The following is a 17,912-nucleotide window of genomic DNA, read 5'->3' as shown; positions in this document are numbered from 1 at the left end:
GTCTGTGATGCTGTCTGAACAATTGCAGAGCAAGTAAAGGTGTTGCCCACGCTGTCTCCCACCCCAGGAGGGTTTGTACTGTGCTCCCACTGGCACCTGTCACACATCAGGGCACACTGCCTACCCACTGCCTGGGAGAATTTATACTGAACATAAAGGTCTAAGTATTGAGGGAACCTAGAATTAGACACCACACCCATTTAAAGAGATAAACTCTTTACAACTCGTCACTCTTGGCTGTTATTAAGGTAAACTAAAAAAATCCAGCTAGCTTTATTATAAACATAAATGTGAGATTGTGGGGTCCTGATTTTACTAGGTTGATAGTCCATGGCCAAAGTGGCCAAATAGACATACAATTAAGGCATTCGCTCTTCATGTTTAAAAACACTAAATATGGATTTTAAATTAATATTTTGAAAGCTTTTCTGGCTTTTTATCCATGACATCTTCTGTGTCTGACTGTCTCTAGGAGCTCAGGAAGGAAAAGAAATACGTTCCAAATCTAAATTCTCCAAACAAAGCAATGGCTCTGTGAGGGAAGACATTCTCCACCAAATAGTTGAAGAGTGGACTAACATGAGCTTGCACAAAGTTCAAGGCTTTCCCTTCTCCAAATCTGTTACAGATGAATGGCCAAGTAAAGTTTGCAGAAGACTACAAACCTAGTACCCACACCTATCCACTGCTTTCCCCTGGCATTTCTCATTACATGCATTAGGAACTCAGAAAAGTAGATTAACTAGCTGAGTTGCTCTAGTAATAGAGCCCTGAAGTTTAGAAATGCAAAGTGGGGAGGGGGAGCCAGGGCTGAGACACAGTTCCTTTAGAGAATGTAGATATCCTTTTTAGAAATCCACAGGTGGGTTACTGGAGATCATTCAATTTAAAAGAAACTCCACTGGACACTCTGAGTCTCCCATGGAACTGATTTTCAACAGGCCCTGCTAATTGCAAAGGTTGGGGCTCTAAAAGGTTAGTACGTACCCAAATTGAAGAACAATTGGACAACAGCCTTACTGAAATTTTCCTCAGGAGGACATGGAGCAACCGAAGGGCCTCCACCCGCCTCTGAGCCAGCAGGTACTTCCTCTCCTCCCACTCCTCTGAAGAGTCCAGTTCCTGAGGCACCTCAGCTTTGGTTTTCACCTTCTGTTTCCTCTGCCGGTGGCTTCCCCTTTCCTTCAGAGCTCTCCTCCTGACCCTGGCCTTCTTCCTCTTTTCCTGGGCTTTCCTCTCTTCATCTTTTCTTTTTCTGGATAATGATTAAGATGAAACCATTTGAAAGATTTATTTTCAGGCCTTTGCTCCGCTCCACAAACACATACATCAGGGGAAGACAGATCAGTTAGGTTTCTAGGAATCCACCACTGCTAACCCCAGGACCTGACATAGACAACAAAAAAAAAAAACAAAGAACACTTTCAAGCATCAGTTAAGGGAGAAAGACACATAATTTTGTTGATCAAATACAAGCATGTAAAGGAGACATGCAAAGATGGGGGGAAGAAGGAAGGAGAGAGAAAGAATAGAAAGAAGGGAGGCAGGGAAGGAGGGAAAGAGCAGAGCAAAGAGAAAGGCGGGGAGGCAGGAGGGAAGGAGGAAGGGAATTCACAGGAAGGGCTTCTAGCCTCTATAGGACCCAGCTTTCAAGGTGATTTATTTTTTCTTGAGATCAAAACTGTATGTGGGTTGGTTTCACACAGGCATATAACGATGAGTCGAGGCTCTCAGAAAATCTTCAGGGTGAGAACTGACCCTTGGCACATATTATTTAACACAGACTACTATCATACTTCTGGTTTAGAAGAATATGGGTTTTTTTAAACTGCTGTTTCCTGAAAATTAAAACTAATAAAGTTAGGCCCTTATGGAAATGTGGGAAGGGGAAAGGGGGCAATTATTTGAGTCAGGACCTAGCCAAAACCCAGAAGATTATCCAAATGGAATGTCCAGTCTGGAATCTGGGGGAGAGCTGTACTTTGACTGGGCTGAAATTTCAGCCAAGTTTCCTAGATGTGACCACACCTAACTCCTGTAACCCTACCAGTCAAAAGTGAAGGGCACATGGAAGGGTACCCTTTATAACCTTTAAATTTTATATATATATATATATATATATATATATACATATATATATATATATATATATATATATATATATACACACACACACACATACATTCCCAGAACTGTTTTGTTGTTGTTGTTGTTGTTTCGAGACAGAGTCTCACTGAGTCACTATGTTATCCAGTCCGGGCTTGAATTTGTGATCTTCCTGCCTCAGCTTCCCAGAGTACTGGAATTATAGGTGTGTACCACATCCAGTTTGAATGTTATAATTTATATGCGAGAGGAAGGGCCAGGCAATAAAACTGGTTTTCGAGCCCTATAGTTCTAGCCCATCTGTTCCTTCTTGGCAAACCTTTGACAACCCAATAGCTCTTTCTAGGCTCTAGCTCCTAAATTTTGAAATAACAATAACCTCAAAAGATATAAATATGGAAGCTCCTTGGGGCCGGGGATTTAGCTCAGTGGTTCTGACGCCTGCCTTGCAAGCAGAAGGATCCGAGTTCGATCCCCGGTACCAAAAAAACAAAACAAAACAAAAAAACAAAAATATGGAAGCTCCTTTACTTGACAGAAAGAATTTGGGCCAACAGTGAAAACTGACTCACAAATATATCACTTTTCTGCATGTGGGTTACTTTTATTACTGACTATTTTATAGAAGAAAATGTTTTCTAGGCCTATTTTTCATTTTAAATTGGTAGGCTAGGTAATATTGGTAAATTATAGATAATCTGGTAAAATTTCTAATTGAGTAGGTTAGGATTTTCACTATAAAAGTTCCTGGTTCTTTTCTAAAAATCATGTCTTCCTAGACATCTTAATCTTGCTCATCCCATTACTACTCATTACTTGTTCTCCTTTACAAAAATATTTTTCAGCTTCTTATTTTCAACTGTTTTGTCATTTTGGCTTTATAACGGCACAGCTGAAAGATTGCAGGCTTCAGTGGAGTTTTCCAATCTCCACCAATACCTGCCCCCACCTCAATGTTATCTATGAAATCTAGGTATTCACCCAAAAGGATTAATCCATAAAACAAAAGAAAAGGCTTCTTCATGAAATTCAGTCTGCTCACCTTTCAGCTACTTCCTCTTCTCTTTTCTTTTCTTTTCTTCTTTCTTCCTCCAGCTGTTGTAATTTTAGCCTTTCCTGGTTTCTCTTCCTTATAGCTCCTTCACTGAAGTGTTTGGTTGTATCAAACATAACCTGCCCCAAAACAGTTTAGAGTTTGATTAGAAAGGCTGTTCAATGGACTTGGTATGTCCCAGGCCAGAGAGCTAAAAACAATATGGTACATGGCAATTCGAAACCAAATGAATTCAAAATGCCTTCTCTGCATCCCAGTATCCATCCTGTTCCACTGCTTCTTGCACATCTGCTAAACAGTATTTGTGGACACCAAGATTTTCTTGGTACAACCCTTAAACAAGTTTATCAAATTATTGCCTTAACTTTACACAATTTAATCTGTCAGTCATATCTCAATAAAGATGTTTTAAAAACTATGAAGTGCTTACATTACATAGGGCCATAGGCAACATCACAGTGCCAGCGTATGCACAGGCTAGAAATGCATTTCACCTCTGGTTTGTTACAAAAATCAACTGAGTTAAGCCTGGTGTGGTGGTGCAAACCTATAATCCCAGCCCTCTCGGAGGTTGAGGCAGGAGGATCCCAAGTTCAAGTCTCATCTAGAGAACCTTAGCAAGGCTGTCTCAAAATGAAAAGTAAAAAAGGCTGGGGATCAGCATGAAGGCCCTGTGTTTAATTCCCAGCACCTCACACACAAACAAAAAAATTAACTGAGTTAATATATTTTTTTAAATCTTCAAAGACAAACAGTAGTCAACAAGTATGGTAGGGAACGGGAGCAGGAAGCAAAGATGTAAGAAAAGTGACTTAATAAGAGATAAGATCTGACCATCATCATTACTAAACTACTTTTCAAATCTTAAAATAAAGTGGTTGAGATAGTTTGCTTAAAAAACAAAAGGAGGCAGGAGTACCTATTTAAATACGTGTGAGGATGACAAACAACAAATTCATAACCATGGTCACTTTTGAGGGGAGGGAGGTGAATGTGACTGAGGATTGTTACATGGAGGGGAGTACTCTCATCTTACTGGTAATGCTTTATTTTTTAAGCTGGAAGTGGTATATGGGTAGTTATAGTGTTTGCTATATCTTTTGTCTGATTGAATCACATACACACTCATAAAGCAGTAGCTGTAAGTCCAAATGAATTCTAAAGATTGAGAGAAAAAAACAGGACTTAGTCACATCTTTCCCACTGCTAGAGTAAGACTTCAAGAAGGACATGACCAAAGCATGCAGACCTCAATGAGGTGACATGACTGGATAGACAGACAGATTTTGAAAGTGAAGGATCCACAATCTTTAAGATTATGTTTTAGCAGTTTCTCTGACAGACATCCTGAAAACATAGGTTGTGACTCCAGGAGTCAGGAGGAAATAAACTGCCGTCCTTGTGGTTTCAGACTGCATCTGTCCCTTTCTCTCAGTAACTTGTCAAATATAGTAAATATATGAGATAGTTCCATAAGAGCTTCAAATAATCCTTTAAAGCCCACAAGAATCTGGGGCAGAGCCCCAGACTATAGTAACCATCACTTTAAAATCACAGCTGGGAGAATGCCTGAGAGCAGAAGATTGAGTGTTCAAATCAAGATGAGTTTTCTTCTTAAACATCCATTTATTAATCACAAAGGTAAAGACACAATTGATAGAGCCTGGTGACATCTAAGGAAATTTCTTTTAGATCCTTCCGTTCAACTTTCACTCAGGATAACTTGAGCAGTGGAAAATAAAAGATAGTTTGGCTACTTCTTACCTTAATGTTACATGCCAGAGCTTTCCCATCATCTCCCTTAAGCATCAGCTTCATTCCTCGAAGTGACTCCATGGCTTTTATGAAGTCTGTTGACTCCTGGTACTGGATAAAGGCCTCGAATGTTTGCAGACCAAAGCTAAAACTCCCAAAGCTCCCACCAGTCATCACTTCTCTGTAGGGGTCAAGCATAGGGATATCCACATTCTTGATTTTCCCAAAACTTTCAAAGACTACCCGAAGGATCTCCTCACATGGCTTCTCCCCACTGGAACCTTTAGGTGCAAACCATTTACAGGGCAAGCCTTCAAAGTATATGGAATCTGGGCTCTTATCATAGTCCTGCTCTTCAGCTCCATCACTTAATGAGGCCTCTTTTTCCTTAGGGAAGTGTTCCCACTCTCCCTGGGCATCTGTAGCCACTACTTTTAAGTCTGTTTTCAAACCATTTAGCTTGATGATCTTCCCATGTAACTTTGCCTTCAGGATCTGAACCAAACTTCGGGTTTCAGCCTCACCCTCAAATCTGATGAAGTCCTTTGTACTTTTAGAGAGCCGAACTGTGGTGAATTGGTCAGGGCAAATGAGATTCTTTAGTTGGTCAAGAACTTCCCAGTTAGAAAAGGGCCTCACAGGCTCTAGACTTTCTGGGAGCAATACACTGATCATCAATTTTGCTATGGGCTTGAGGTAGAGGTGCTGAGCAGCACAGAGCTCCGTTGCCTCAGAGTTATCATATACCACTGTGACCGTCATGGTATCCTCAGACCACCTTGGAGGGCAAAAGAGAAAATGTTGATAACAAATGGAGATTTGGATTGTGAAATGGGGCTAGCATTTCAGGACTTAGATCAAACTAATAGAGGAAAGTACAGTATATTTTGGGTAGAATTAAAATCATTATTTTATAACTCTTGGAACTAATGAGCAATTACAGTAAGGTTGCAGGATAACTTTCTTATATGCACCCAAATAGAATTTGAGATTTAAAACATGATATAATTTGTATTAACATAAAAATACTTAAGTATAAATCCAGCAAAATATGCACAAGATCTATATGAGGAAAACTAAAAAATTCTGATGAAAGATATCAAAGAACTAAACACATGGACCATGGATATGAAGACTCAAGATGTTAGTTCTTCTAATTTGATCTATAGATTCAATGCAGTCCCAATCAAACTCTCAGTAAGTTATTTGGTCAATAACATACTGATTCTAAAGTTTATATGGAAAGACAAAAGACTCAGAATAGTCAACTAAATATTGAAGGAGAAAAAATGTTAGAGAATTGACAATAACTGACATCAAGACTTACTGTAAAACTACAGTAATCAAGACAGTGTGGTATTGGGAAAAGGATAGACAAATAGATCAATGGAAGAGTAGAGAGCCCAAAAATAGACCTCCATAAATAAAGTCAACTCATCTTTGCAAAAAGGAGCAAAGACAATACTATAAATGGTGCTAGAATGATTGGACATCCACATGACCTTGGGTATGATGATCTTTTGGATGTAACACTAATGTTATGATCCATGAAAGAAATTATTGATAAGCTGGACTTCATTAAAATTTAAAACTTGTGCTCTGTAAAAGACAATGTCAAGGGGCCAGGGATTTAGCTCAGTGGTTCCGCTGCCTGCCCCGCAAGCACAAGGACCCGAGTTTGATCCCCAATACCAAAAAAAAAAAAAATGACAATGTCAAGAGATGAAAAAAGCCACAGAAAAACTATTTGTAAAATATGTCAGATTATTATAGTTTAGATCTAGAATCTCACCCCAAAAGCCTCATGTATTCAGAAGTGAGGCTTTTGAAAGACGATGGGATCATGGTGGGAGTAGGTAAATCCACTGATGAGTTCATAGCTGAATGTGCTGTTAGAAGGTAGGGACTGGTTAAAAGAGACAAAGTCAATGGGGCTGTGACCTGGAAGGGTGCATCTCCTTCCTTGGATTCTCCTTTCTCTCTCTGCTTCCTGGATATCATGGGGTAAGCAACTGTCCTCTGCTCAGGCCCTTCCACCATGCCCTTTCTGTTTCGGAGCCCTGCTGACTATTGACTGAATCCTCTAAAGACCGTAAACAAAACAAAACCTCCTCTCCTTTAAACGGTGGGTGTTGGGTATTTTGTCCCAGTGACAGGAAAGTGATTAAGACATAGATAAAGGACTATTATCCAAAATATGCAAAGAATACTTAAAATTCAACAATATGAGTACAAAGGATCTAAAAAATGGGCCAAAGACTTTAACACACCTCCCCAAAGAAAACAGGAAGATGTCAAAACAGTATGAAAAGATACTCCACATCATAAAATCATCAAGGAAATGCAAATTAACACAAAAATGAGGGACCACTAACAACAATTAGAATGGCCAAAATCCAGAACACAGACCACACCAAATGCTGACGAAGGTGTGGAACAACAGAATCTCAATCATTGCTGGTAGTAATGCAAAATGGTATAGACACTTTAGAAAACATTTGATTTTTTTTTACAGAACTAAACAAACTCTTCTCATAAAATCTAGCAATTACCTTATTTACTCAAATAAGGTAAGAACTTATGTCCATGTAAAACTTGTACACAATGCATACACAGGCTTCATTCATAATCATCAAAATGTGTAAGCAGCAAAGATATTGTTCAGTAGGTGAGTGGATAAAAAACCTTTGGTACATCCAGGCCATGGAAAACATTAACATACAGCACTAAGAAGAAATGAGCAATCAAGCCATGAAAAGGCATGGAGGAAACTTAGGTGCATATAATTAAGTAAAAGAGGTCAATCTGAAGAGGCAATATACTGTACGATTCCAACTATGTAACATTCTGTAAAAGGATAACTAAGGAGACAGTGAAAAAGATCAGTGGTTGACAGAGGTTAGAGGAGGGAGAAGGATAAACATAAGAAGCACAAGGGATTTTTAGGGCAGTGAAACTACTACATAAGATACTATAATGGTAAATATATGCTATTACATATTTGTCCAAAACCATAGAATGTACAACGCCAATAGTGAATCTTCATGTAAACTATAGATTTAGGATGATAATAATGTGTCAATGTGTTAGTTGTAACAAATGTATCACTCTGGTGGGAGATACTGATAACAGTGGAGGCAATGTATGTGTGGGGACAGGGGACACATAGGAACTCTCTATACTAGTGATGGCAAACCTTTAAAGACAAGTGCCTAAACTGCAACCCAAAACCCACTTACTTATCACAAAGTGCCAGCACTGCAATTAAAGCTGAGTACTGAGATTTTAGTTTAGGAAAAAACTTGTACATTAACATCTTTTGTCTTAAAAGAAAAACAAATAGCACACGTGCAATAGATTCACCCCCACTGCTCTATACCTTCTGCCCTATGAACCTAAAACTTCACTAAAATATAAAGTCTGTTAATAATAAAATATATTTATTTAAAAATATTTGTTTAATGTGTTTGAGAGTTTTCAAAAGGGTCCAATATACTATATCTCAGTTTCCTTAGAGACAATAGGATTTGCAGGAGAATTAAATTAATGAGTATAGGTGATGTACTTAGGAATTTCACAATAAACATAAGCTATGACTGTTATTTTTTAGTAATAGTGGTCTTACTTTATCTCATTTTATTTATGAAGCATCCTGTGAGTAGGTATTTTAAGATAGATTTAGTAAAATTAAATGGATTGCCCATACATTGAAATGTCAAGATTCTAAATCTTCAATCTATTGCACAATCGATCTCAAATGTCAAGTTTCATTTAAAACAACCTGGTAGAGGTTATATAGAATCAGGGAAAAGGTAATACACATGTATAACATTAATGAATGGACACCCAATTGATACTTCTAATCCATATGCTTGATTTAGCATCCTCTGTCCAGATTAATTTCCAAGTCTTAAATGGAAATATCTACTCTTGGCCTTCCATTCTGTTGACTTTAATTTGTCAAGTTTAAGAGGAGACAACCATTTCTAATGAGTGACACAGTGAATTTGCCCTCTACTTTGGGACTGGAAAAAAAATCCCAAAACACAAGTATTTGTTAGCACTCCCTATTAATGACCTCTTTCATGCTGTCCCAAGGTGAATAAGATCACTAAAGCTGGGAATGAAGGATTTTATCTTCTGTGTGTTTCATTTAAATAGCACTTCTCAATAAAGATTTTTTTTAAAGAGTGGATATACTTGGACTCCATGTAACCGAAGTTTCTCATTTAATGCCAACTTTATGGAGATTTAGACCCAAATTGTACACGGCCAGATGATGAAAATTCAAATACAAATGTACTACTAAATTTTGCTTTAAAAATACACCCAAAATATAGTCACTGTAAAATACTCAGGCTTATCAAGCTCCCCATTCATTCCAATGATACAGCCTTTGTTTCAAACATTGCTTCTCTTAGACTGACTTCAAAGCTTTGGTTACATTCTTCTAAACAGCCTGGATGGAGGCCAATTTCAAACGTCTTTTATCATAGATCTGATATTTAGAAATTATCAAAAATTATCTACAATCAAAACTGTTGGATAAAACAGACAACTATCAAGAATAAACTGATTTTCCCAAGAAAATTTAATTGCTGAACATCAAACAATGGCCTCTGAAAGTCCTAGCCAAAGCAATTAAGCAAGGGAAAGAAATAAAGGGCATCCAAGTAGGAAAAGAGGAAGTCAAATTATCCCTGTTCATAGACAACATGATATTATATGTAGAAAAACTAAAGATTCCACCAAAAAAACAGTTTGAACTGAAATGAATTGAGTAAAGTTTCAGGACACAAGATCAACATGCAAAACTTAGTAGCATTTCTATACAACAATAATTGATTAGCTGAAAAAGAAATCAAGAAAGCAATCCCATTTACAATAGCTACAAAAGCTATCTATGCATAAATCTAACCAGAGAAATGAAAGAACTCTAGAATGAAAACTATAAAACACTGATGAAAGAAAATGAAGAAAAAAAGAAACATCTCATGTCCATAGATTGAAAGAATTAGTATTGTTGAGATGTCCATATTATTCAAAGTGATCTATAGATTCAATGCAATATTTATAAAAATATTAGTAATATTATTCATAGAAACAGAAAATAACTCCTAAATTTGTATGGAACCACAAAAGACTGAACCAAAGCAGTACTGAACAAAAGAATAATGTGGAGGCATCACAATATCTGACTTTATACCACAAAGCTGTAGTAACTAAAATATGGTACTGGAATAAAAATGGACATATAGACCAATGGAACAGAATAAAGAACTCAGAAATTAATCCATGTATTTATAGCTAGTTGGTAAAAGCACCAAGAAGATACATCAGAAAAAGGACAGTCTCTTCAATAACTGGTGATGGAAAAAGTACGTATGTGTATGGAGAAGAATGAAACTAGACCCCTATATCTCATCATATACAAAAAATCAATTCAAAGTGAACCAGAAGCTTAAATATAAGACCTGAAACTATGAAGCTACTAGAAGAAAACAGAGAGAAAACACTTTGGGGCATTAGTCTTGGCAAAAGAGTATGGAGGTTATTTTAAAAACTAGAAACAGAACTATCATATGATACAGAAATCCCATACTGGGTATGAATCCAAAGGAAATGAAATCAGTATGTCAAAGAGACATCTAAATTTCTATGTTTACTGCAGTACTATTCGCAATAGCCCATATATGGTGTCAACATAGGTGCCCATTGATAAATAAGTGGGTAAAGAAAATGTAGTATATAAACAATGTAATATAATTCAGCCTTAAAATATTAATTTTTGTCTTTTGTGACAACATGGAGAGAATTGGAAATCATTGTTAAGTGAAACAAGTCAAGCACAGAAAGACAAGTACTGCATGGTCTCACTCACATGTGGAATCTAAAAAGGCTGAGCTCATAGAAGTAGAGGGTAGAATAGTGGCTACCAAAGTCTGTGAAGGTAAGAGCGGTAGAGGGTATGAAGAGAGGATGTTTAACTGGTACAGAGGTTCAATTGGATAGGAGAAATAACTCCTAATGCTCTATAGCACAGTACAGTCACTATGGTTGATAGCAATTAATTGTATATTTCAAAATAACTGGTAGAGAGGGTTTTGAATGTTCCCAACACTAAGAAACAATAAATGTTGGAGGCAATGGAAATGTCAGTTACCCTGATCTGATCATTACACACTGTATTCATGTACTGGAATGCCACAGTACATCCCATAAATATACATAATTACTGTCATTAAAACATTTTTTTGAGACAGGGTCTTACAGGCTGGCCTTGAACTCAAAGCAATCTTCTTCCTGCCTCAGCCTCCCAACTGCTGGGATTACAAGCATGTGCCACCACACCCGGCTATGTTTAAAATTTTTAAATGGCCCCCTTTAAAGTCAAGTCTTCAGAACTCAAACTCCTGTATTCCAACGACAACAGCAACACACTGAGACATATGTTCTCTACGTTCTCCAATTACTCACAAACTTTCAATTTTATTTTTCCTTTTTTTGTGGGGCTGGGGATTGAAAGCAGGGCCTTTGTACTGTGCTACATCTTCAGCCTTTCCTTACCTTTTTATTTTGAGACAGGGTTTTGCTAAGCTGCTAAATTCCGCAGTCTGGGCTTGAGACTGATCCTCCTGCCTCGGTCTCCCAGAATGGTGGGATCATAGGCATGTGCTATCATGCCCAACAACAAGTTTTAGATCTTAAAATTAAATGTTTATGAATATTGCATTTTAAATTACTTTCCAGGAATATATTCCAGGGTTATATTTTCAAATCTTATTGTGAAAACATATTGAGGGCCTAGTATGTACCAAGTAGAAGGGTTTTTACATGTCATGGCTCCAATGCCACAGGAATGGCATTGCCAACTAGCATGGTGCCTTTTACATAGATCTGTACTTGCTGACAAGGAAGGATGCCTATTGTACTTTTTAAGAGGAAAAAATTAAAAGCCAGTTGCAAAATAACAGTGTATAATATGATACTATCTTGAAAAACCAATATAAAAAGTCAGAAAAACAATATAAACACATGTGTGACTGCATAAAAGACACAGCTTGGAAAATTGTATCAAAAAATGGAATCCAATAGTCTGATGCATTCAAGAAACTCATCTAATCCAAAAATATATTCATAGACTAAACATCAAAGGTTGGAAAACAATATTTCATGTACCAGCACCCCTAAAACAAGCAAGGGTATCAATTTTAATTTCAGGCATGATAAACTTCAAGCTAAAGCTGATTAGAAGAGACAAAGAAAGTCACTACATACTAGTTAAGGAAACAATCCAACAAAATATAACACTTATAAATATATATGCACCAATACTGTACTATCTTTATAAAGCAAATACTGCTGAACATAAAAGATCAAATAAACACTAACACAATCATAATGGAGGACCTTAACACCTCACCTTTGCAAAATGACAGATTAACTAAACAAAATAATTGGTAAAGAAATATCAGAGCTGATTCATACTCTTGAACACTTGAACTTAATAGCTATCTACAGAGTATTCCACCCTACTACAACAGAATATACATTCTTTTATGCAACATATGGTACTTTCTCCAAAATAGATCACATACTATTCCACAAAGCCTGCTTAAATAAACACAAAAAGAATCAAAATCACTCCATGTGTACTATTAGACCATTGTGCAATGAAATTAGAAATCCATGACAGTAGAATTTTTTTTGGTACCGGGGATTGAACTCAGGACCTTGAGCTTGCCAGGCAGGCATGGTGCGACTGAGCTAAATCCCCAACCCTATGGAAAACTTGGATAACACACTCCTCAACAACCAATGGGTCAAAGAAGAAATAAAGGAAGAAATTTTAAAATTTCTGGAAATTAATGACAATGCCTGTACAACTCACCAGAACCTCTGGGACACTATGAGAGGAATTCTAAAAGGGAGTTCATTGCAAGCAATCTTACATTAGAAAACAGAGCAAGTCAAATAAATAACCTTATGAGGAACCTTAAGACATTCAAGAAACAAAAACAATCTAGGCTCAAACCAAAACTAAGAAGAGAAATCGTAAAGATTAGAATAGAAATCAACAAAATCAAGACTAAAAAAGCAATACATGAATCAAAGAATTGAAGAGCTGGTTCTTCAAAAGAATAAACAAAATAGATAAACCCTTAGGCAAATTTACCAGAAGAAAGAGAGGAAAGACATTAATGCAATTAGAAATGAAAAAGGTAAAATCACAGCCAACATCATCAAAATCCAGAAGACAGAAACTATTATAAAAATTATATTCTAATAAATTGGAAAATTTTGAAGAAATACACAAATTCCTAGACTCACACAAATACCAAAGCTAACCCAAGAAGATACAAAACTACTGAACAATCCCATAAAAAGCAATGAAATTGAGACAATAATAAAGCATCTACTAACTAAAACAAAAGCCCAGGACCTGATGGATTCACTTCTGAATTCTACAAAATCTTTAAGAATGTTATATCAGTTATACTCCTCAAGTTACTCTCCTCTTCAAAGAAATTGAAAGGGATAGAGTGCTTCTAACTTCATTTATGGAAGCCAGCATCACTCTTATTCCAAAACTGGATGAAGACCCAACTAAAAAAGAAAACTACAGTCCAATCTCCTTAATGAATATAGATGCAAAAATTCTCAATAAGATATTAGCTAACAGGATTCAGCTCAACATCAAAAAGATTATACATCATGACCAAGTAAGTTTCACCGAGATGAAAGGATGGTTCAACATACCCAAATCAAAGTGTAATACATCACATAAAAAGAAGCAAGGTAAAAAACCACATGATCATATCAATAGATGCAGAAAAGGCTTTCAACAAAATCTAACATCTTTTCATGACAAGAACCCTGAAGAAAATAGGTATAGAAGAAGCATACTTGAACCTGACAAACCAACAGTCAACATCGTATTAAATGGAGAAAAACTGAAAGCACTCCCTCTAAAAGCAGGAACAAGAAAGGATGCCCACTATCACCACTTCTATTCCACATAATATTTGAAATATTAGCCAGAGCAATCAGACAAGAGAAAGAAATAAAAGAGATACATATAAGAAAGGAAGAACTCAAGTTATCATTATTTGCAGGTGGCATGATACTCTACATAGAAGACCTAAGGAATTCCACCAAAAAGCTCTTAGAATTAATAACCAACTTCAGCAATGTAGCAGGATACAAAATCAACACACAATAATCAATAGCATTTTTGTACACTAATAATGAACTAAACAAGAAGGAAATTATGAAAACAATACCATTCGTGTTAGCATCTAGAAAAATGAAATACTTGGGTATTAACCTAACCAAGGAAGAGAAAGACTGCTACAAAGAAAATTATAGTATTCTGAAAAAGGAGATTGAAGAAAATATCAGAAAACAATGATGTCCCCTGCTCCTAGATAGGCAGAATAAATATTGTCGAAAATAGCCATGCTCTCAAAACTCTTATACAGATTCAATGCAATCCCAATTCAAATATCAACAGCATACTTCACAGACATAGAAAAAAATCCTAAAATACATATGGAATCTAAAGAGACCTAGAATAGCGAAAGCAATTTTGGGCAACAAGAGCAAAGCAACAGCCATTACATTACTTGACCTCAAGGTATAGTACAAAGCAATAGTAATAAAAATGGCAAGGTACTAGAACAAAAACAGACATGTGGATCAATGGAACAGAGTAGAGGATATAGAAACATTCCCCAAACACATTCGGCTATTTGATCTTTGACAAAGAAGCCGAAAGCATATGTTACAGAAAAGATAGTCTATTCAACAAATGGTGCTGGGAAAACTGGGTGTATTTTTGTAGAAGATTGAAACAGGACCTATATCTCACCATGTACCAAACTAAAATCAAAATGGATCAAAGATCTAAACATTAAAACAAAAACACTGAATCTACTGTACTAGAAGATAAAATAAGTAGAGCACTTGAAGACACAGACATAGGAAAGGATTTCCTAAACAGAACCACAATTGCACCAAGAAATAACAGCAAGAATCAACAAATGGGATTACATCAAATTAAAAAGCTTCTGCACAGCAAAGGAATCGATTAGTAGAATGAAGACTAGAATGAAGAGACAACTTATAGATCGGAAAAATATTTTTGTCAGCTATTCCTCAGACAGCAGACTAATATCTAGAATATATAAAGAACTCAAAAAAAATGAGACCACCTAAAATAAAAGACTGGGCAAGTGAAATAAACAGACATTTCTCAGGGGAAGAAATGCAAATGGCCAAAAACTATATGAAAAAATGCTCACCACCCCTAGCCATTAGAGAAATGCAAATCAAAACACTAAGACCTCATCTTACACCAGAGAGAGTGGCAATCATTAAGAAATAAAGAAAGTAGCTACAGAGGACCATAATATTGACTATGCCCAAAGTAGGCTATAAAGAGTTAACCTCACAATTGGCTTATTTTGAGAAGTGAGTCTGGCCAAAGCCTATGTGTGGAGGTCAGAATAACTTGCACCCAAATTCCGTTCCCACAACTAAAACCACAATTTTCTAATTACGACCATATATTTTGCCTATTCTGTTCCTAATTTGAGAATGCTTTGTCTTGTCCTTTATGAGCCTTGTTTACATTAATTTCCATAGAAACTGCACAGAGCTTGCCTTTGCCCCAATTGATTGCCAATAAAAGTCAGTGCCCAGGACTGGCCAGGGTTTGTCGGTTGCACTGGCATTGGTCATCCTGGAACTCTGCTTTCTCTCTCCTAGTTCTATCTTTTTTTCAGGCCTGCATCTTACTGGGTACTGGAACCTAACTGCAGGGATCTCTGGCAGTAACAAATACTGGTGTGACTGCAGTGAAATAGGAAACCCCTACACTGTTGATGGGAAGGTAAACTAGTATAACCATTATAGAAATCGGTATGGAAATTCCTCAAAGAAGTAAAATTATAAATTCCATATGACCCAACTATTCCCCTTCTAGGTATCTTCCCCAAAGAGCTAAAGATATCATACTACAGTGACACATGCATATAAATGTTTTATAGCAGCACAATTCATAATAGCTAAATTCTAGAAGCAGCCTGTATACTCATCAATGGATGATTGGATAAAGAAAATGTGGTATCTATATATAATGGAATACTTATTACTCGGCTATAAAAAGGACAAATTTGAGACATTTACAGGAAAAGGAATGCACCTGGAAAATATAATGTTGAGTGAAACTAATCAGATTCACGAGCTTAAATACAGTATATTATCTCTTATTTGAGTAAAGCAATGTACAAAGAGCACAACAAAGGATGGATAGAAAAACACAAGGGGATAGATATCTTGCAAATTGGAAGGGGTCCAAGAGAATGTGGATGAGAGGAGAGTGGGAGGAGAAGGGGAAATAAGTAGAATAAAGATACACCATGTACAAGAACCTAATAACCTCAATGAGTGTAAATATTATATGTTATAAACATGAGATAAGATTAACAGTATCAACAGGAATGAAAATGGGAAAAGGGGGTTTAGAGAAGGAGGGAGGAAGGCAGGAGGGAAGGGGAAGGAGATTAAAAAAAGAATAAAGCTGTATTATGTACATGTACTTATTCCCCAAGATGATGATAAACTGCATGTACTGCAAACATGTACTAATAAAATGATAATCATTATATAAACACATATGACTGCATACATACATATATCTATACAGTCTGAAAAGACGTACATCAAATTTTTAACAATATTTTCCCTAGGAAGTGGATTGGAAGTACAAGAGTACTTTCCTTTTTCACTTTGCACACTTTTTTTTTCTTTTTGGTTTTTTGAGACAGGGTCTCACTATGTAGTTCAGGCTGGCCTTGAACTCACTATTGTAGCCCAGGCTGGCCTTGAACTCGCCATGATCCTCCTGCCTCAGCTCCGCAAGTGTTGGGATTACAAGTGTGTGCCACCACACACAGCTTGTACTCTTCTCATTGCTTTAAGTTCTGAATGTTTATAATAAGCCTGCAGTAATTTTGTTTTAAAAATTTTTAATTAAAAAGTAGAAATACATAATAACAAGCTACTAAAAGAAAGCAGTTGCAACTCCTGACACAAACTTGTCGAGAAAAAGGTAAAAAGAGCTTAATACAATGGCCACCCCTTCCCACACCAAAGATACCCCTCTGTCTTCTATCACTATAAATGCCAATAGGTATCTGACACCATAAACAAATCATGACTGAAGTCTAGGAGATTAAGACTTGGAGAAACAAAAGATCACTTGGCAACTGAAATATTGGCTACATCACAGGTTGCAGAACTTACTTTTTAAAACTGTTTTATGGAAACATACTATTATTGATAAATAATAAATGATATTTGTTAAAATACAGTAGACTCTTGACTTAGGAACTCAATTCGTTAGGGCTGGTTGTAACTGAAGTTGGTCAACTAAAGGCTCAGGCTCCTCTACATGGCCTTCAAAATCTCTCTCCTGTATAGAGGCAGATCTCAGTGTCCTTAGAGAGACACTGGCCCAGGATTTCTCAATTAACTCCACATAGGAAAGGGTGTTGTAATGTTCCTTCCAGAACTCATTAAGGGTTAAATCTGTATCTGAGGCCATCTGGAAGCCCAAGTGATCAGCATTCGGGTCGTAACTCAAGACTCTGTTCTTAGGTCAAAACTAAAATTCCGGTCCTAACTCCTTGTTCATATATGTCAACCCAGTCATAACTCAAGGGTCCACTGTAAACTGCACATGTATCAAAATTATACATTTTAGCTAGGTGTGGTGGTGCACACATATAATCACAGCACTTGGGAAGGCTGAAGCAGGAGGATTACAAGTTCAAGCCTAGCCTGGGCAATTTAGTGATTTAGCTAGAACCTGTTTCAAACTTTTAAAAAAGGAGAGAGATGGGATGTATCTCAGTGGAAGGCTCTGGATTCAATCCCTAGTATGGCAAGGAAAAAACTGTACATTTGTTAAGTTCTGACATGTGTATACACA

At 36.7% G+C, this 17,912-nt stretch overlaps 1 protein-coding gene across 8 annotated transcripts in view; it reads right to left on the bottom strand.

Annotated features, from left to right (window-relative positions):
• Window positions 1-17,912, bottom strand: part of LOC101696399 (A-kinase anchor protein 17B) — a 39,547-nt gene that overhangs the window by 7,290 nt on the left and 14,345 nt on the right. For 3 of the 8 annotated variants that reach the window (XM_004872154.4, XM_021250123.2, XM_087199893.1), the window contains 3 exons: window positions 4,925-5,693; window positions 3,149-3,279; window positions 988-1,255 (listed from right to left, as the gene is read on the bottom strand). In XM_004872154.4, coding sequence (XP_004872211.1) covers window positions 988-1,255; window positions 3,149-3,279; window positions 4,925-5,677 — 1,152 coding nt within the window. In that variant the 5' untranslated portion in view covers window positions 5,678-5,693. The remainder of the gene's footprint in view (window positions 1-987; window positions 1,256-3,148; window positions 3,280-4,924; window positions 5,694-17,912) is intronic. The other 5 variants (XM_087199896.1, XM_087199897.1, XM_013068291.3 and 2 more) reach the window with 4 other exon arrangements.

The sequence above is a fragment of the Heterocephalus glaber genome, unplaced genomic scaffold, assembly GCF_053883595.1.
Source record: "Heterocephalus glaber isolate CG9 unplaced genomic scaffold, H.glaber_assembly_v1.0 deba00001730, whole genome shotgun sequence".
Lineage (NCBI taxonomy): Eukaryota > Metazoa > Chordata > Mammalia > Rodentia > Bathyergidae > Heterocephalus > Heterocephalus glaber.
This window is presented reverse-complemented; position numbering and strand designations above follow the sequence as displayed.